Source organism: Poromitra crassiceps (genome assembly GCF_964638095.1).
Source record: "Poromitra crassiceps genome assembly, contig: HAP1_SCAFFOLD_387, whole genome shotgun sequence".
Lineage (NCBI taxonomy): Eukaryota > Metazoa > Chordata > Actinopteri > Beryciformes > Melamphaidae > Poromitra > Poromitra crassiceps.
The window spans coordinates 129,248-150,067 of record NW_028152017.1 but is presented as its reverse complement, the minus strand read 5'-3'; the positions used below and the strand labels follow the sequence as shown (position 1 = coordinate 150,067).

Here is a 20,820-nt window from a genome sequence, read left to right as displayed (position 1 = left end):
TGAAGAGGGAGAGGGGGTGACTTTGGCACCCCTTTGGCACTCAGACCTGAGCCTACTAAATATTTAATGAACCACTCATGATTGTCAAAACTGTTTTTTATTTTCGAAAATGTCAATGTCATGTAACATGTTCTTTACTTCAGTGGTGCAATGCTTGTTTGAGCTAAAAATCCACAGCAGAAGCTTTTTATATTAATTAATAAAGCCGTAGACTTAGAATCAGGGGAGACAATGCAACATTTCACTCACAAAAAAAAAAAAAAAAAAAAAAAAATACATAAAAAAAAAAAAAAAAACATTTTTTTTTTTTTTTTACATTTATTTATTTATTTTCGAATTTCGAATTAAATTCGAATTTGAATTCGAATTTGGCCAGCGAATTTCGAATAGTGTTTTTGCTAGAAATGCCCATCCCTAACAGCAACGTATCTCCGCAACCGTAACTCGTAGAGACTCAATGATGGCGGCGTTGGAATCGGGGTGAAAAAGTACGCTAGTGGTGGGCAGAATCACGATTGCACCTTCCGTTTCCGAGATAAAAGCAATAATTATTGTGCTTGCTGACAAGCAAGGCACAATCTTGAAATCCCACATACTTAATCATATTATTATATCTGCCAAAAAGTTTGGCGCGTAATAACTCCCTCAATTTTTGCGCCACATAGACATGCCAGACATCAAAATGACCGGCTCATTGAGGACATGTATGCTATGACTTTGCTAAGGGTTTGTGAAAGCGGTTTGGCCGCAATTCGCCATTAAGCGCCATTTTTTTTCCCATTGACTTGCATGGGGTTTGGAAAAATCTTGCAAAATCTTGCAGTAAATTAGCTGTAATTCAGAAACCATAACCACTACAGCTACCAAACTTGGTAGGGAGGTGCACTGAGGGGTCTTTTACTATCCCCGAAAAAATTGCACCAATTGACCATATGGTGGCGCTATAACAGCCCTCCTTACCTTTTGCTCGATAACTTTTGAACCGTAGGGTTTATCATCAAAATTATTTTTTCCCTGGATTCCTTGGGTCCTCCCGCATCTACTCAACTAGGCCACGCCCATTTCCGTCTGACTAGATTTTCCGCCATTTTGCATTTTGTCCAAAACCATTTTTTTGCCATTTCTCCTTGAAATTTTGTCCAATCTTCACCAAACCAACGCACACATCATGTGGGGACTGTCCTGCACAACACTGATTTGGAAGTTAAAAAAAAAAAAACACCATTGCGATATAATCCACTTCCAATCTTCTGTGGGTGGGGCCTATTTCACAAAAATTGTCCGATGCTAACCAAACTTGGTACAGGTGTGGAGGGATGTACTCTGAGCCTATATCAGAAGTATTTTGTCATTTAGCCTTTAGGGGGCGCTATAGCAGCATTCAGTGCCTGTCCCTTCTAAATGGTTTTATTTTGAAGGGCGGCAGGAAGTGCGGATTCATTCTCATTATGGACAGCCTTCCTTCTTGTATGACACTTGACACTTCTGAGTTGATTTCAGAAGAGATAGTGTCATTTGGCATGTAGGGGGCGCTATTGTTTGCCTATGGGGGGCGCTACAGCAACTAGGGATGGGCATCGAATTTCGAATTTTCGAATAATCGTTGTTATTATCAAGGTCGACTTTTATTATTGAAATTCGAAATTCGAAAAAAAAATTTTTTTTTTTTTTTTTTTTTTTTTTTGAGTGAAATGTTGCATTGTCTCCCCCGATTCTAAGTATAGTCAAATCGCTTGGTTTGAGCAAGTAAAACAATTTTTATAAGCATTTTAAGCAAGGTTTATGGAAAAATGAATGGCGGATGAAATCCCATGAAGAGGGAGAGGGGGTGACTTTGGCACCCCTTTGGCACTCAGACCTGAGCCTACTAAATATTTAATGAACCACTCATGATTGTCAAAACTGTTTTTTATTTTCGAAAATGTCAATGTCATGTAACATGTTCTTTACTTCAGTGGTGCAATGCTTGTTTGAGCTAAAAATCCACAGCAGAAGCTTTTTATATTAATTAATAAAGCCGTAGACTTAGAATCAGGGGAGACAATGCAACATTTCACTCACAAAAAAAAAAAAAAAAAAAAAAAAATACATAAAAAAAAAAAAAAAAACATTTTTTTTTTTTTTTTTACATTTATTTATTTATTTTCGAATTTCGAATTAAATTCGAATTTGAATTCGAATTTGGCCAGCGAATTTCGAATAGTGTTTTTGCTAGAAATGCCCATCCCTAACAGCAACGTATCTCCGCAACCGTAACTCGTAGAGACTCAATGATGGCGGCGTTGGAATCGGGGTGAAAAAGTACGCTAGTGGTGGGCAGAATCACGATTGCACCTTCCGTTTCCGAGATAAAAGCAATAATTATTGTGCTTGCTGACAAGCAAGGCACAATCTTGAAATCCCACATACTTAATCATATTATTATATCTGCCAAAAAGTTTGGCGCGTAATAACTCCCTCAATTTTTGCGCCACATAGACATGCCAGACATCAAAATGACCGGCTCATTGAGGACATGTATGCTATGACTTTGCTAAGGGTTTGTGAAAGCGGTTTGGCCGCAATTCGCCATTAAGCGCCATTTTTTTTCCCATTGACTTGCATGGGGTTTGGAAAAATCTTGCAAAATCTTGCAGTAAATTAGCTGTAATTCAGAAACCATAACCACTACAGCTACCAAACTTGGTAGGGAGGTGCACTGAGGGGTCTTTTACTATCCCCGAAAAAATTGCACCAATTGACCATATGGTGGCGCTATAACAGCCCTCCTTACCTTTTGCTCGATAACTTTTGAACCGTAGGGTTTATCATCAAAATTATTTTTTCCCTGGATTCCTTGGGTCCTCCCGCATCTACTCAACTAGGCCACGCCCATTTCCGTCTGACTAGATTTTCCGCCATTTTGCATTTTGTCCAAAACCATTTTTTTGCCATTTCTCCTTGAAATTTTGTCCAATCTTCACCAAACCAACGCACACATCATGTGGGGACTGTCCTGCACAACACTGATTTGGAAGTTAAAAAAAAAAAAACACCATTGCGATATAATCCACTTCCAATCTTCTGTGGGTGGGGCCTATTTCACAAAAATTGTCCGATGCTAACCAAACTTGGTACAGGTGTGGAGGGATGTACTCTGAGCCTATATCAGAAGTATTTTGTCATTTAGCCTTTAGGGGGCGCTATAGCAGCATTCAGTGCCTGTCCCTTCTAAATGGTTTTATTTTGAAGGGCGGCAGGAAGTGCGGATTCATTCTCATTATGGACAGCCTTCCTTCTTGTATGACACTTGACACTTCTGAGTTGATTTCAGAAGAGATAGTGTCATTTGGCATGTAGGGGGCGCTATTGTTTGCCTATGGGGGGCGCTACAGCAACTAGGGATGGGCATCGAATTTCGAATTTTCGAATAATCGTTGTTATTATCAAGGTCGACTTTTATTATTGAAATTCGAAATTCGAAAAAAAAAATTTTTTTTTTTTTTTTTTTTTTTTTTGAGTGAAATGTTGCATTGTCTCCCCCGATTCTAAGTATAGTCAAGTCGCTTGGTTTGAGCAAGTAAAACAATTTTTATAAGCATTTTAAGCAAGGTTTATGGAAAAATGAATGGCGGATGAAATCCCATGAAGAGGGAGAGGGGGTGACTTTGGCACCCCTTTGGCACTCAGACCTGAGCCTACTAAATATTTAATGAACCACTCATGATTGTCAAAACTGTTTTTTATTTTCGAAAATGTCAATGTCATGTAACATGTTCTTTACTTCAGTGGTGCAATGCTTGTTTGAGCTAAAAATCCACAGCAGAAGCTTTTTATATTAATTAATAAAGCCGTAGACTTAGAATCAGGGGAGACAATGCAACATTTCACTCACAAAAAAAAAAAAAAAAAAAAAAAAATACATAAAAAAAAAAAAAAAAACATTTTTTTTTTTTTTTTACATTTATTTATTTATTTTCGAATTTCGAATTAAATTCGAATTTGAATTCGAATTTGGCCAGCGAATTTCGAATAGTGTTTTTGCTAGAAATGCCCATCCCTAACAGCAACGTATCTCCGCAACCGTAACTCGTAGAGACTCAATGATGGCGGCGTTGGAATCGGGGTGAAAAAGTACGCTAGTGGTGGGCAGAATCACGATTGCACCTTCCGTTTCCGAGATAAAAGCAATAATTATTGTGCTTGCTGACAAGCAAGGCACAATCTTGAAATCCCACATACTTAATCATATTATTATATCTGCCAAAAAGTTTGGCGCGTAATAACTCCCTCAATTTTTGCGCCACATAGACATGCCAGACATCAAAATGACCGGCTCATTGAGGACATGTATGCTATGACTTTGCTAAGGGTTTGTGAAAGCGGTTTGGCCGCAATTCGCCATTAAGCGCCATTTTTTTTCCCATTGACTTGCATGGGGTTTGGAAAAATCTTGCAAAATCTTGCAGTAAATTAGCTGTAATTCAGAAACCATAACCACTACAGCTACCAAACTTGGTAGGGAGGTGCACTGAGGGGTCTTTTACTATCCCCGAAAAAATTGCACCAATTGACCATATGGTGGCGCTATAACAGCCCTCCTTACCTTTTGCTCGATAACTTTTGAACCGTAGGGTTTATCATCAAAATTATTTTTTCCCTGGATTCCTTGGGTCCTCCCGCATCTACTCAACTAGGCCACGCCCATTTCCGTCTGACTAGATTTTCCGCCATTTTGCATTTTGTCCAAAACCATTTTTTTGCCATTTCTCCTTGAAATTTTGTCCAATCTTCACCAAACCAACGCACACATCATGTGGGGACTGTCCTGCACAACACTGATTTGGAAGTTAAAAAAAAAAACACCATTGCGATATAATCCACTTCCAATCTTCTGTGGGTGGGGCCTATTTCACAAAAATTGTCCGATGCTAACCAAACTTGGTACAGGTGTGGAGGGATGTACTCTGAGCCTATATCAGAAGTATTTTGTCATTTAGCCTTTAGGGGGCGCTATAGCAGCATTCAGTGCCTGTCCCTTCTAAATGGTTTTATTTTGAAGGGCGGCAGGAAGTGCAGATTCATTCTCATTATGGCCAGCCTTCCTTCTTGGATGACACTTGACACTTCTGAGTTGATTTCAGAAGAGATAGTGTCATTTGGCATGTAGGGGGCGCTATTGTTTGCCTATGGGGGGCGCTACAGCAACGTATCTCCGCAACCGTAACTCGTAGAGACTCAATGATGGCGGCGTTGGAATCGGGGTGAAAAAGTACGCTAGTGGTGGGCAGAATCACGATTGCACCTTCCGTTTCCGAGATAAAAGCAATAATTATTGTGCTTGCTGACAAGCAAGGCACAATCTTGAAATCCCACATACTTAATCATATTATTATATCTGCCAAAAAGTTTGGCGCGTAATAACTCCCTCAATTTTTGCGCCACATAGACATGCCAGACATCAAAATGACCGGCTCATTGAGGACATGTATGCTATGACTTTGCTAAGGGTTTGTGAAAGCGGTTTGGCCGCAATTCGCCATTAAGCGCCATTTTTTTTCCCATTGACTTGCATGGGGTTTGGAAAAATCTTGCAAAATCTTGCAGTAAATTAGCTGTAATTCAGAAACCATAACCACTACAGCTACCAAACTTGGTAGGGAGGTGCACTGAGGGGTCTTTTACTATCCCCGAAAAAATTGCACCAATTGACCATATGGTGGCGCTATAACAGCCCTCCTTACCTTTTGCTCGATAACTTTTGAACCGTAGGGTTTATCATCAAAATTATTTTTTCCCTGGATTCCTTGGGTCCTCCCGCATCTACTCAACTAGGCCACGCCCATTTCCGTCTGACTAGATTTTCCGCCATTTTGCATTTTGTCCAAAACCATTTTTTTGCCATTTCTCCTTGAAATTTTGTCCAATCTTCACCAAACCAACGCACACATCATGTGGGGACTGTCCTGCACAACACTGATTTGGAAGTTAAAAAAAAAAACACCATTGCGATATAATCCACTTCCAATCTTCTGTGGGTGGGGCCTATTTCACAAAAATTGTCCGATGCTAACCAAACTTGGTACAGGTGTGGAGGGATGTACTCTGAGCCTATATCAGAAGTATTTTGTCATTTAGCCTTTAGGGGGCGCTATAGCAGCATTCAGTGCCTGTCCCTTCTAAATGGTTTTATTTTGAAGGGCGGCAGGAAGTGCAGATTCATTCTCATTATGGCCAGCCTTCCTTCTTGGATGACACTTGACACTTCTGAGTTGATTTCAGAAGAGATAGTGTCATTTGGCATGTAGGGGGCGCTATTGTTTGCCTATGGGGGGCGCTACAGCAACGTATCTCCGCAACCGTAACTCGTAGAGACTCAATGATGGCGGCGTTGGAATCGGGGTGAAAAAGTACGCTAGTGGTGGGCAGAATCACGATTGCACCTTCCGTTTCCGAGATAAAAGCAATAATTATTGTGCTTGCTGACAAGCAAGGCACAATCTTGAAATCCCACATACTTAATCATATTATTATATCTGCCAAAAAGTTTGGCGCGTAATAACTCCCTCAATTTTTGCGCCACATAGACATGCCAGACATCAAAATGACCGGCTCATTGAGGACATGTATGCTATGACTTTGCTAAGGGTTTGTGAAAGCGGTTTGGCCGCAATTCGCCATTAAGCGCCATTTTTTTTCCCATTGACTTGCATGGGGTTTGGAAAAATCTTGCAAAATCTTGCAGTAAATTAGCTGTAATTCAGAAACCATAACCACTACAGCTACCAAACTTGGTAGGGAGGTGCACTGAGGGGTCTTTTACTATCCCCGAAAAAATTGCACCAATTGACCATATGGTGGCGCTATAACAGCCCTCCTTACCTTTTGCTCGATAACTTTTGAACCGTAGGGTTTATCATCAAAATTATTTTTTCCCTGGATTCCTTGGGTCCTCCCGCATCTACTCAACTAGGCCACGCCCATTTCCGTCTGACTAGATTTTCCGCCATTTTGCATTTTGTCCAAAACCATTTTTTTGCCATTTCTCCTTGAAATTTTGTCCAATCTTCACCAAACCAACGCACACATCATGTGGGGACTGTCCTGCACAACACTGATTTGGAAGTTAAAAAAAAAAACACCATTGCGATATAATCCACTTCCAATCTTCTGTGGGTGGGGCCTATTTCACAAAAATTGTCCGATGCTAACCAAACTTGGTACAGGTGTGGAGGGATGTACTCTGAGCCTATATCAGAAGTATTTTGTCATTTAGCCTTTAGGGGGCGCTATAGCAGCATTCAGTGCCTGTCCCTTCTAAATGGTTTTATTTTGAAGGGCGGCAGGAAGTGCAGATTCATTCTCATTATGGCCAGCCTTCCTTCTTGGATGACACTTGACACTTCTGAGTTGATTTCAGAAGAGATAGTGTCATTTGGCATGTAGGGGGCGCTATTGTTTGCCTATGGGGGGCGCTACAGCAACGTATCTCCGCAACCGTAACTCGTAGAGACTCAATGATGGCGGCGTTGGAATCGGGGTGAAAAAGTACGCTAGTGGTGGGCAGAATCACGATTGCACCTTCCGTTTCCGAGATAAAAGCAATAATTATTGTGCTTGCTGACAAGCAAGGCACAATCTTGAAATCCCACATACTTAATCATATTATTATATCTGCCAAAAAGTTTGGCGCGTAATAACTCCCTCAATTTTTGCGCCACATAGACATGCCAGACATCAAAATGACCGGCTCATTGAGGACATGTATGCTATGACTTTGCTAAGGGTTTGTGAAAGCGGTTTGGCCGCAATTCGCCATTAAGCGCCATTTTTTTTCCCATTGACTTGCATGGGGTTTGGAAAAATCTTGCAAAATCTTGCAGTAAATTAGCTGTAATTCAGAAACCATAACCACTACAGCTACCAAACTTGGTAGGGAGGTGCACTGAGGGGTCTTTTACTATCCCCGAAAAAATTGCACCAATTGACCATATGGTGGCGCTATAACAGCCCTCCTTACCTTTTGCTCGATAACTTTTGAACCGTAGGGTTTATCATCAAAATTATTTTTTCCCTGGATTCCTTGGGTCCTCCCGCATCTACTCAACTAGGCCACGCCCATTTCCGTCTGACTAGATTTTCCGCCATTTTGCATTTTGTCCAAAACCATTTTTTTGCCATTTCTCCTTGAAATTTTGTCCAATCTTCACCAAACCAACGCACACATCATGTGGGGACTGTCCTGCACAACACTGATTTGGAAGTTAAAAAAAAAAACACCATTGCGATATAATCCACTTCCAATCTTCTGTGGGTGGGGCCTATTTCACAAAAATTGTCCGATGCTAACCAAACTTGGTACAGGTGTGGAGGGATGTACTCTGAGCCTATATCAGAAGTATTTTGTCATTTAGCCTTTAGGGGGCGCTATAGCAGCATTCAGTGCCTGTCCCTTCTAAATGGTTTTATTTTGAAGGGCGGCAGGAAGTGCAGATTCATTCTCATTATGGCCAGCCTTCCTTCTTGGATGACACTTGACACTTCTGAGTTGATTTCAGAAGAGATAGTGTCATTTGGCATGTAGGGGGCGCTATTGTTTGCCTATGGGGGGCGCTACAGCAACGTATCTCCGCAACCGTAACTCGTAGAGACTCAATGATGGCGGCGTTGGAATCGGGGTGAAAAAGTACGCTAGTGGTGGGCAGAATCACGATTGCACCTTCCGTTTCCGAGATAAAAGCAATAATTATTGTGCTTGCTGACAAGCAAGGCACAATCTTGAAATCCCACATACTTAATCATATTATTATATCTGCCAAAAAGTTTGGCGCGTAATAACTCCCTCAATTTTTGCGCCACATAGACATGCCAGACATCAAAATGACCGGCTCATTGAGGACATGTATGCTATGACTTTGCTAAGGGTTTGTGAAAGCGGTTTGGCCGCAATTCGCCATTAAGCGCCATTTTTTTTCCCATTGACTTGCATGGGGTTTGGAAAAATCTTGCAAAATCTTGCAGTAAATTAGCTGTAATTCAGAAACCATAACCACTACAGCTACCAAACTTGGTAGGGAGGTGCACTGAGGGGTCTTTTACTATCCCCGAAAAAATTGCACCAATTGACCATATGGTGGCGCTATAACAGCCCTCCTTACCTTTTGCTCGATAACTTTTGAACCGTAGGGTTTATCATCAAAATTATTTTTTCCCTGGATTCCTTGGGTCCTCCCGCATCTACTCAACTAGGCCACGCCCATTTCCGTCTGACTAGATTTTCCGCCATTTTGCATTTTGTCCAAAACCATTTTTTTGCCATTTCTCCTTGAAATTTTGTCCAATCTTCACCAAACCAACGCACACATCATGTGGGGACTGTCCTGCACAACACTGATTTGGAAGTTAAAAAAAAAAACACCATTGCGATATAATCCACTTCCAATCTTCTGTGGGTGGGGCCTATTTCACAAAAATTGTCCGATGCTAACCAAACTTGGTACAGGTGTGGAGGGATGTACTCTGAGCCTATATCAGAAGTATTTTGTCATTTAGCCTTTAGGGGGCGCTATAGCAGCATTCAGTGCCTGTCCCTTCTAAATGGTTTTATTTTGAAGGGCGGCAGGAAGTGCAGATTCATTCTCATTATGGCCAGCCTTCCTTCTTGGATGACACTTGACACTTCTGAGTTGATTTCAGAAGAGATAGTGTCATTTGGCATGTAGGGGGCGCTATTGTTTGCCTATGGGGGGCGCTACAGCAACGTATCTCCGCAACCGTAACTCGTAGAGACTCAATGATGGCGGCGTTGGAATCGGGGTGAAAAAGTACGCTAGTGGTGGGCAGAATCACGATTGCACCTTCCGTTTCCGAGATAAAAGCAATAATTATTGTGCTTGCTGACAAGCAAGGCACAATCTTGAAATCCCACATACTTAATCATATTATTATATCTGCCAAAAAGTTTGGCGCGTAATAACTCCCTCAATTTTTGCGCCACATAGACATGCCAGACATCAAAATGACCGGCTCATTGAGGACATGTATGCTATGACTTTGCTAAGGGTTTGTGAAAGCGGTTTGGCCGCAATTCGCCATTAAGCGCCATTTTTTTTCCCATTGACTTGCATGGGGTTTGGAAAAATCTTGCAAAATCTTGCAGTAAATTAGCTGTAATTCAGAAACCATAACCACTACAGCTACCAAACTTGGTAGGGAGGTGCACTGAGGGGTCTTTTACTATCCCCGAAAAAATTGCACCAATTGACCATATGGTGGCGCTATAACAGCCCTCCTTACCTTTTGCTCGATAACTTTTGAACCGTAGGGTTTATCATCAAAATTATTTTTTCCCTGGATTCCTTGGGTCCTCCCGCATCTACTCAACTAGGCCACGCCCATTTCCGTCTGACTAGATTTTCCGCCATTTTGCATTTTGTCCAAAACCATTTTTTTGCCATTTCTCCTTGAAATTTTGTCCAATCTTCACCAAACCAACGCACACATCATGTGGGGACTGTCCTGCACAACACTGATTTGGAAGTTAAAAAAAAAAACACCATTGCGATATAATCCACTTCCAATCTTCTGTGGGTGGGGCCTATTTCACAAAAATTGTCCGATGCTAACCAAACTTGGTACAGGTGTGGAGGGATGTACTCTGAGCCTATATCAGAAGTATTTTGTCATTTAGCCTTTAGGGGGCGCTATAGCAGCATTCAGTGCCTGTCCCTTCTAAATGGTTTTATTTTGAAGGGCGGCAGGAAGTGCAGATTCATTCTCATTATGGCCAGCCTTCCTTCTTGGATGACACTTGACACTTCTGAGTTGATTTCAGAAGAGATAGTGTCATTTGGCATGTAGGGGGCGCTATTGTTTGCCTATGGGGGGCGCTACAGCAACGTATCTCCGCAACCGTAACTCGTAGAGACTCAATGATGGCGGCGTTGGAATCGGGGTGAAAAAGTACGCTAGTGGTGGGCAGAATCACGATTGCACCTTCCGTTTCCGAGATAAAAGCAATAATTATTGTGCTTGCTGACAAGCAAGGCACAATCTTGAAATCCCACATACTTAATCATATTATTATATCTGCCAAAAAGTTTGGCGCGTAATAACTCCCTCAATTTTTGCGCCACATAGACATGCCAGACATCAAAATGACCGGCTCATTGAGGACATGTATGCTATGACTTTGCTAAGGGTTTGTGAAAGCGGTTTGGCCGCAATTCGCCATTAAGCGCCATTTTTTTTCCCATTGACTTGCATGGGGTTTGGAAAAATCTTGCAAAATCTTGCAGTAAATTAGCTGTAATTCAGAAACCATAACCACTACAGCTACCAAACTTGGTAGGGAGGTGCACTGAGGGGTCTTTTACTATCCCCGAAAAAATTGCACCAATTGACCATATGGTGGCGCTATAACAGCCCTCCTTACCTTTTGCTCGATAACTTTTGAACCGTAGGGTTTATCATCAAAATTATTTTTTCCCTGGATTCCTTGGGTCCTCCCGCATCTACTCAACTAGGCCACGCCCATTTCCGTCTGACTAGATTTTCCGCCATTTTGCATTTTGTCCAAAACCATTTTTTTGCCATTTCTCCTTGAAATTTTGTCCAATCTTCACCAAACCAACGCACACATCATGTGGGGACTGTCCTGCACAACACTGATTTGGAAGTTAAAAAAAAAAACACCATTGCGATATAATCCACTTCCAATCTTCTGTGGGTGGGGCCTATTTCACAAAAATTGTCCGATGCTAACCAAACTTGGTACAGGTGTGGAGGGATGTACTCTGAGCCTATATCAGAAGTATTTTGTCATTTAGCCTTTAGGGGGCGCTATAGCAGCATTCAGTGCCTGTCCCTTCTAAATGGTTTTATTTTGAAGGGCGGCAGGAAGTGCAGATTCATTCTCATTATGGCCAGCCTTCCTTCTTGGATGACACTTGACACTTCTGAGTTGATTTCAGAAGAGATAGTGTCATTTGGCATGTAGGGGGCGCTATTGTTTGCCTATGGGGGGCGCTACAGCAACGTATCTCCGCAACCGTAACTCGTAGAGACTCAATGATGGCGGCGTTGGAATCGGGGTGAAAAAGTACGCTAGTGGTGGGCAGAATCACGATTGCACCTTCCGTTTCCGAGATAAAAGCAATAATTATTGTGCTTGCTGACAAGCAAGGCACAATCTTGAAATCCCACATACTTAATCATATTATTATATCTGCCAAAAAGTTTGGCGCGTAATAACTCCCTCAATTTTTGCGCCACATAGACATGCCAGACATCAAAATGACCGGCTCATTGAGGACATGTATGCTATGACTTTGCTAAGGGTTTGTGAAAGCGGTTTGGCCGCAATTCGCCATTAAGCGCCATTTTTTTTCCCATTGACTTGCATGGGGTTTGGAAAAATCTTGCAAAATCTTGCAGTAAATTAGCTGTAATTCAGAAACCATAACCACTACAGCTACCAAACTTGGTAGGGAGGTGCACTGAGGGGTCTTTTACTATCCCCGAAAAAATTGCACCAATTGACCATATGGTGGCGCTATAACAGCCCTCCTTACCTTTTGCTCGATAACTTTTGAACCGTAGGGTTTATCATCAAAATTATTTTTTCCCTGGATTCCTTGGGTCCTCCCGCATCTACTCAACTAGGCCACGCCCATTTCCGTCTGACTAGATTTTCCGCCATTTTGCATTTTGTCCAAAACCATTTTTTTGCCATTTCTCCTTGAAATTTTGTCCAATCTTCACCAAACCAACGCACACATCATGTGGGGACTGTCCTGCACAACACTGATTTGGAAGTTAAAAAAAAAAACACCATTGCGATATAATCCACTTCCAATCTTCTGTGGGTGGGGCCTATTTCACAAAAATTGTCCGATGCTAACCAAACTTGGTACAGGTGTGGAGGGATGTACTCTGAGCCTATATCAGAAGTATTTTGTCATTTAGCCTTTAGGGGGCGCTATAGCAGCATTCAGTGCCTGTCCCTTCTAAATGGTTTTATTTTGAAGGGCGGCAGGAAGTGCAGATTCATTCTCATTATGGCCAGCCTTCCTTCTTGGATGACACTTGACACTTCTGAGTTGATTTCAGAAGAGATAGTGTCATTTGGCATGTAGGGGGCGCTATTGTTTGCCTATGGGGGGCGCTACAGCAACGTATCTCCGCAACCGTAACTCGTAGAGACTCAATGATGGCGGCGTTGGAATCGGGGTGAAAAAGTACGCTAGTGGTGGGCAGAATCACGATTGCACCTTCCGTTTCCGAGATAAAAGCAATAATTATTGTGCTTGCTGACAAGCAAGGCACAATCTTGAAATCCCACATACTTAATCATATTATTATATCTGCCAAAAAGTTTGGCGCGTAATAACTCCCTCAATTTTTGCGCCACATAGACATGCCAGACATCAAAATGACCGGCTCATTGAGGACATGTATGCTATGACTTTGCTAAGGGTTTGTGAAAGCGGTTTGGCCGCAATTCGCCATTAAGCGCCATTTTTTTTCCCATTGACTTGCATGGGGTTTGGAAAAATCTTGCAAAATCTTGCAGTAAATTAGCTGTAATTCAGAAACCATAACCACTACAGCTACCAAACTTGGTAGGGAGGTGCACTGAGGGGTCTTTTACTATCCCCGAAAAAATTGCACCAATTGACCATATGGTGGCGCTATAACAGCCCTCCTTACCTTTTGCTCGATAACTTTTGAACCGTAGGGTTTATCATCAAAATTATTTTTTCCCTGGATTCCTTGGGTCCTCCCGCATCTACTCAACTAGGCCACGCCCATTTCCGTCTGACTAGATTTTCCGCCATTTTGCATTTTGTCCAAAACCATTTTTTTGCCATTTCTCCTTGAAATTTTGTCCAATCTTCACCAAACCAACGCACACATCATGTGGGGACTGTCCTGCACAACACTGATTTGGAAGTTAAAAAAAAAAACACCATTGCGATATAATCCACTTCCAATCTTCTGTGGGTGGGGCCTATTTCACAAAAATTGTCCGATGCTAACCAAACTTGGTACAGGTGTGGAGGGATGTACTCTGAGCCTATATCAGAAGTATTTTGTCATTTAGCCTTTAGGGGGCGCTATAGCAGCATTCAGTGCCTGTCCCTTCTAAATGGTTTTATTTTGAAGGGCGGCAGGAAGTGCAGATTCATTCTCATTATGGCCAGCCTTCCTTCTTGGATGACACTTGACACTTGACTTGACGCACGCACGCTATTATGTAGACTTCAGACATGGCTATACCTGTATTACAAGTGCTATATCACTCATGGTCTCACTCATACATTTGACATATTGTCTTTTGAGCAGCTGCAACTCTTCTCTGTTAAAAAACACATGCAAAAAGTGTACTGCAAACAGGAATCCGGTGAGATTTGACCAGATAAATAGAGCTTAAGAGCAACTCTGAGCAGGAGTGTTGCATCTTGGGTAAAGAGAATGATGTTGACACAAATAAGGCATTAAATTAACTATCTCAGAAACCATACTAGGTACAGCTACGAAACTTGTTAGGGAGGTTCACAGAGGGGTATTTTACTATCCACGAAAGAATTGCACCAATTGACAAGATGGTGGCGCTATAACAGCCCTCTTTATGTTTGGTTCATAACTTTTGAACCGTAGGGTCTATAATCAAACTTATTTTTTCCCTGGATTCCTTGGGACGTTCCGCATCTACTCACATAGGCCGACCCATAACTACTTAAAGCTACATTCAGCAATGTTTTTGTGTTCAAATAAGTGTTAAATGGCTCTATTTTCTGACAGAAATCACTGAAATAGAGTGTTTGGTCAGTGACTTGAAACCCCCAACCCCCCACTGTCCTCTATCTCTCTCCTGTAGTGCTGCAGGCTGGGCGGACGTATCTCCGCAAGCGTAACTCGTACAGACTCACGGATGGCGACATTGGATTCGGGGGGGGAAAATACATATAGTCCTTTAAAGGGGTCGCGATTGGACTAGTGTTAATTTTGTCGGCTATTTTTTTATTTAGTCTTAGTCTTAGTCCCGTGTTAAATGTCCTTGTTACTCTGTATCATATTTAGTCAACCTCATCCTGTTTTTATTTAGTCAAGTTTTAGTCGACTAAAAGTTTGAGCATTTTAGTCTCGGCTTAGTCAAATAAAACCATAAGTATTTTAGTCTAGTTTTAGTCAACGAAAACTGTTCACATTTTAGTCTAGTTTTAGTCAATGAAAACTGTTGAATCTGCTGATGCGCTTGTACTAGTAATTGTAATTCGAAGCAGTGTTGGCAACTCTTTCCCAGGGAAAGTAGGTAATGGTGATGCTGCCCACCCGGGCCAGTGTCGGCATGCAGCGGTAGCAACGACAAGTGGACCGTATTTACAGTCCCTGCTCAGCCCGTAGCTGAGGGGAGAATGGAGGGAGCCTGGCTGTGCGGAAAGCACTCAGACTTCTCTGGATAGAATGTAGACAAGCAAGTAGCTGTACATTTTGGGAACACAATGCCTCATACACATATAGATAAGACCCTTAGCTAAGACTGGGCGGGTTCTGCTGTAACTACTGTAAATGTTTTTAAGACAGCTACATGTCAGCTACATCTATGATGCTGCAGCACAGGAACCTGAACTGCTGCATTGAGGGGGGGGGGGAACAGTCTATAATTAATGTTAATTTTGTCGTCTATTTTTTTATTTTGTCGTAGTCTTAGTCCTGTGTCAAATGTCCTTGTTAGTTTTTATCATATTTAGTCAACCCCGTCCTCTTTTTGTTTACCGTAGTCAAGTTTTAGTCGACTAAAAGTTTGAGTATTTTAGTCTTGTCTTAGTCAATAAAACTAAAAGTCTGAACATTTTAGTCTAGTCTTAGTCTTGGGGAAAAAGGTAGTCGACTAACATTTTTCCTCATAGTTTTCGTGGACGAAATTAACACTAATAAGTATAAATTAAGCTTTAGTCCCCCTAATTGCATGGGCAGGGACCTTGCAAGGCAGGCGGTGCATGGCGAGGACAGCAAGCACAATTACATTTTCGTTAGGAAATGTAGACCATCTAGTTATTATATTATTATACTTGGAAACCGTTTTATAAAAGCAATATAGCACTCGAGCTGCGTGGTGTTGTGAAATATATCCCGCTGATAAGCTGTTATCCCACTCGGCCTGCAGCCTCGTGGGATAACAGCTTATCAGCGGGATATATTCACCACAACACACTTGCTCTCGTGATATATTGCTTAAATATATCATCTCTCTGGTTTGTTCACTTGTTTCTTTCTTCAGTTTGGCCTCTTTTCTTCATCTTTCTTTTCAGGGCTCTCTCCCTCCTCTCTCTCTCTCTCTCCCTCCTCACTCTCTCTCTCTCTCTCCCTCCTCTCTCTCTCACTCTCTCTCCCTCCTCACTCTCTCTCTCTCTCCCTCCTCACTCTCTCTCTCTCTCTCTCTCTCCCTCCTCACTCTCTCTCTCTCTCTCTCTCTCCCTCCTCACTCACTCTCTCCCTCCTCTCTCTCTCTCTCTCTCTCTCTCTCCCTCCTCTCTCTCTCTCTCTCCCTCCTCACTCTCTCTCTCTCTCTCCCTCCTCTCTCTCTCTCCCTCCTCTCTCTCTCTCCCTCCTCTCTCTCTCTCTCTCTCTCTCTTCCTTTCTCTTGCGTGGCCTTTCTCTCTCTCTCTCTCCCTCACTCTCTCTCTCTCTCTCCCTCCTCACTCTCTCTCTCTCTCTCCATCCTCACTCTCTCTCTCTCTCTCTTCCTTTCTCTTGCGTGGCCTTTCTCTCTCGCCCGAGGAGAGAAATGGACAGAGTAACTGTTGTTTTTCCCCCTTCATTCACATGGAAATTCTAATCTCCGCTTAGAAGAAAAGTAACAGCGAGCGAGTCTGGGGGGGGTAAGGGGGGGGGGGGGGGGGGGGGGGTGAAGAACATTGAGCACAGCGCACAGTGCAGAGGAAGGAGAGAGAGAAAGAAAGAAAGAGAGAAAGAAAGAGAGGAAGACATGGAGATGACCTCCAGGTGGACACAGGGTCAGCTTGAGCTGGATCCTCATCCATGCTGCTGACCAAGTGGTCATTCAGCACTTGTTTTGACATGGCTGATTTGCTCTGTCTTGTTAGCTGTTAATCACTCATCTAGTCATCAATCAAAGTATCAATACTCAACATTTGAAACAGATACAATACTCATTTGCAACAGCTATCGGTAGTATCAATAAGTGTCGTTAATAAAAATTTGAGAGCTCAGACCCAGTCCAGAGCTCAGACCCAGTCCAGAGCTCAGACCCAGTCCAGAGCTCAGACCCAGTCATGACCAAATCGTGGCCAAGGCCTTGCCAACACAAGTTTTTAAGGAGGACTGTCTTGTCTAATAGGCAGGATAATACCAGGAATACTCAAAGTTCAACCCTCACTTTATGCAATATTTGTCCAATACCTGCCCCGTCATGTACTACCTGTCCCTTATTAGATTGTCATCTGTGTTTTCTGGGATATATTTCCATGGTACTTTTGCTTCGTCTCATAGTTTACAGTACAAGGTGGCAGCACAGATGGGTGAGAGAGTGGACAGTACGCAACAACAAATGTTGTGACACATAAACATTGCAAGCGTATGAAACCATGCCCGATCAGCTAACCATTCCTGTGTGTGGATCACTCTCCTCTTCTCTGACTCCAGGTCCATCTCATCCATCCGTGGGGAGTTGGTGCCGTACTTGGTGCGGAAGCAGTTTTCCAAAACCACTAACAGCCAGAAAACCAAAGACGATGTGGAGGATCAGAACCAGAAAATTAATGACAGCAACCCCAACCTTGGTCAGCAACAAACACATGCACGTACTGTACTGTATGCACGCACACGCACACACACACACACACACACACACACACACACACACACACACACACACACACACACACACACACACACACACACACACACACAACATGTATCACCATGTTATCTTCCCCTCTCTCGACCGTCCAGAGCTCCAGATCTCGTCCCGGGACGAGCGCCTCCTCCAGCTGGCCCAGGAGCGCTCCTGCTGGAACGACCACCGCGGTGACATGAGCGAGGCGTACCACGGCGGGAGGCTGCGCTGCTACGTTCACATCATGGACCAGGGCCTGTGCTACCGCGTCAACACGCTAGCTGCTTACATAGAGGCAAACCGGCTGGTGAGTGGGGCAGACGGTTCGTGCGTCTGGACGTGTTGTTTGATAAGGTGGACAGACAGTAATTGCACAAACCCAAATGAGTGTGTTCTGTACATATTACGCATTTTAATTATTTTTATTTATTCTGTATACCTATACTTTTATATTCTTAAACTTACTTAAAAGTCTGAGTGTTGGAATTGACTGCTGCATATATGTAATAACCCCCAATTGTTCTATTTCTTATTTAAATCCTGTTTTGCTTTGATGTGTATACAGTACTACTTTTTGCTGCTGCAATGGCCCAATTTCACCACAGCGTTCATTAAAATGGAATCTAATCTAGTCTAATTACCTATCAATGAATGCATGGTTTTCATTCCCATGTCTCCCTCCCTCCCCCATGTCTCCCTCCCTCCCCCATGTCTCCCTCCCTCCTCACTCTCTCCTCCTCTGCCAGGCTCCGAAGCTGTTTGAGGAGCCTGCGGTCCACCCGTCTGCTGTCATCTCTGAGAGATGTCAGGTGAATAAGCGTATGCTGGATACCATACAGTTAACCCATTGATACCTGATGCAGCGTTTGTGTGTGTATCGCTCATTTGTGTGTGTATCCCTTTAAGACTGCGAACTGCGGTTCGCGGTCTTAAAGGGATACACACACAAATGCTGCATCAGCTATCAATTAGTCTCTTAAAACAGACTGTCTCATCTACATCCGGCGAATGCAGCTATACACAGTCTGTACGTTACACCCCCAGAACATGCACAAGGAAGTTGGGAAAAAAACCTTCAGACAGGAAAAAAGTTTGACGGAATCCGACCAATCACGACACGTGTGTCCACGAAAAATGCGGCATATTGGATTTTGATTGGACTAATGAGCGGAAGACCCGCCTTTCTGCGATTCTGATTGGACTAATGAGCGGAAGACCCGCCTTTCTACTTCCCATTCCGGTTGGTGCATGATTCTCCCCCACGAAGTACAGACGGTATGGCGGAAGCATTTGAAAATTGCGGAAGCCAACTCATCTGTTCTAACAGACTAGGTATCAATGGGTTAAACTGGGTTTAACACCTTCCACAATCACAGTCCCAGATTAGCCATTTCCTGAAGCAGGGGTCAGAATGCTGTTTCAGAAGCAGCTTGAGCAACAGCACTTCAGTATTACTACAATCACATGTGCAGAGTTTTAATTATGTTTTTATACCTTTTAAACCGAAACAAATTTCAAGAGTGTGTTTGCATGTGTGCGTGTGTGTTTGCGTGCGTGCGTGTGTGTTTGCGTGCGTGTGTTTGCGTGCGTGCGTGTGTGTTTGCGTGCGTGTGTGTTTGCGTGCGTGTGTTTGCGTGCGTGCGTGTGTGTTTGCGTGCGTGTGTGTTTGCGTGTGCGTGTGTGCTTCCCACAGATGGGATCTGACAGCATCATCGGAGCATCTTGCCAGGTAGCAGATAAGACGTCTATAAAGAGATCCACCATCGGAAACTCCACCATTGTAAAGGAGAAGGTCAAAGTCACCAACTCCATCATCATGCATGGGGTGACCATCGAGGAGGGGTGAGGTCACACACACACAGTGCTACGTTAGTGAAAGAGTGTGTGCTACGTTAGTGAAAGAGTGTGTGCTACGTTAGTGAAAGAGTGTGTGCTACGTTAGTGAAAGAGTGTGTGCTACGTTAGTGAAAGAGTGTGTGCTACGTTAGTGAAAGAGTGTGTGCTACGTTAGTGAAAGAGTGTGTGCTACATTAGTGAAAGAGTGTGTGCTACGTTAGTGAAAGAGTGTGTGCTACGTTAGTGATACGTTAGTGAAAGAGTGTGTGCTACGTTAGTGAAAGAGTGTGTGCTACGTTAGTGAAAGAGTGTGTGCTACGTTAGTGATACGTTAGTGAAAGAGTGTGTGCTACGTTAGTGATACGTTAGTGAAAGAGTGTGTGCTACGTTAGTGAAAGAGTGTGTGCTATGTTAGTGATACGTTAGTGAAAGAGTTTGTGCTACGTTAGTGATACGTTAGTGAAAGAGTGTGTGCTACGTTAGTGATACGTTAGTGAAAGAGTGTGTGCTACGTTAGTGATACGTTAGTGAAAGAGTGTGTGCTACGTTAGTGAAAGAGTGTGTGCTACGTTAGTGAAAGAGTGTGTGCTATGTTAGTGATACGTTAGTGAAAGAGTTTGTGCTACGTTAGTGATACGTTAGTGAAAGAGTGTGTGCTACGTTAGTGAAAGAGTGTGTGCTATGTTAGTGATACGTTAGTGAAAGAGTTTGTGCTACGTTAGTGATACGTTAGTGAAAGAGTGTGTGCTACGTTAGTGATACGTTAGTGAAAGAGTGTGTGCTACGTTAGTGATACGTTAGTGAAAGAGTGTGTGCTACGTTAGTGATACGTTAGTGAAAGAGTGTGCTACGTTAGTGAAAGAGTGTGTGCTACGTTAGTGAAAGAGTGTGTGCTATGTTAGTGATACGTTAGTGAAAGAGTTTGTGCTACGTTAGTGATACGTTAGTGAAAGAGTGTGTGCTACGTTAGTGAAAGAGTGTGTGCTATGTTAGTGATACGTTAGTGAAAGAGTTTGTGCTACGTTAGTGATACGTTAGTGAAAGAGTGTGTGCTACGTTAGTGATACGTTAGTGAAAGAGTGTGTGCTACGTTAGTGATACGTTAGTGAAAGAGTGTGTGCTACGTTAGTGATACGTTAGTG

The 20,820-nt window shown here is 42.8% G+C and overlaps 1 protein-coding gene across 1 annotated transcript in view; it reads left to right on the top strand.

Moving 5' to 3' along the window:
• The window catches only part of LOC310771172 (translation initiation factor eIF2B subunit gamma-like), a 52,142-nt gene that overhangs the window by 18,630 nt on the left and 12,692 nt on the right, over positions 1-20,820 (top strand). Inside the window, exons 2-5 of the mRNA XM_083663831.1 lie at positions 17,650-17,786; positions 17,959-18,149; positions 18,589-18,651; positions 19,536-19,684. Coding sequence (XP_083519957.1) covers positions 17,650-17,786; positions 17,959-18,149; positions 18,589-18,651; positions 19,536-19,684 — 540 coding nt within the window. The remainder of the gene's footprint in view (positions 1-17,649; positions 17,787-17,958; positions 18,150-18,588; positions 18,652-19,535; positions 19,685-20,820) is intronic.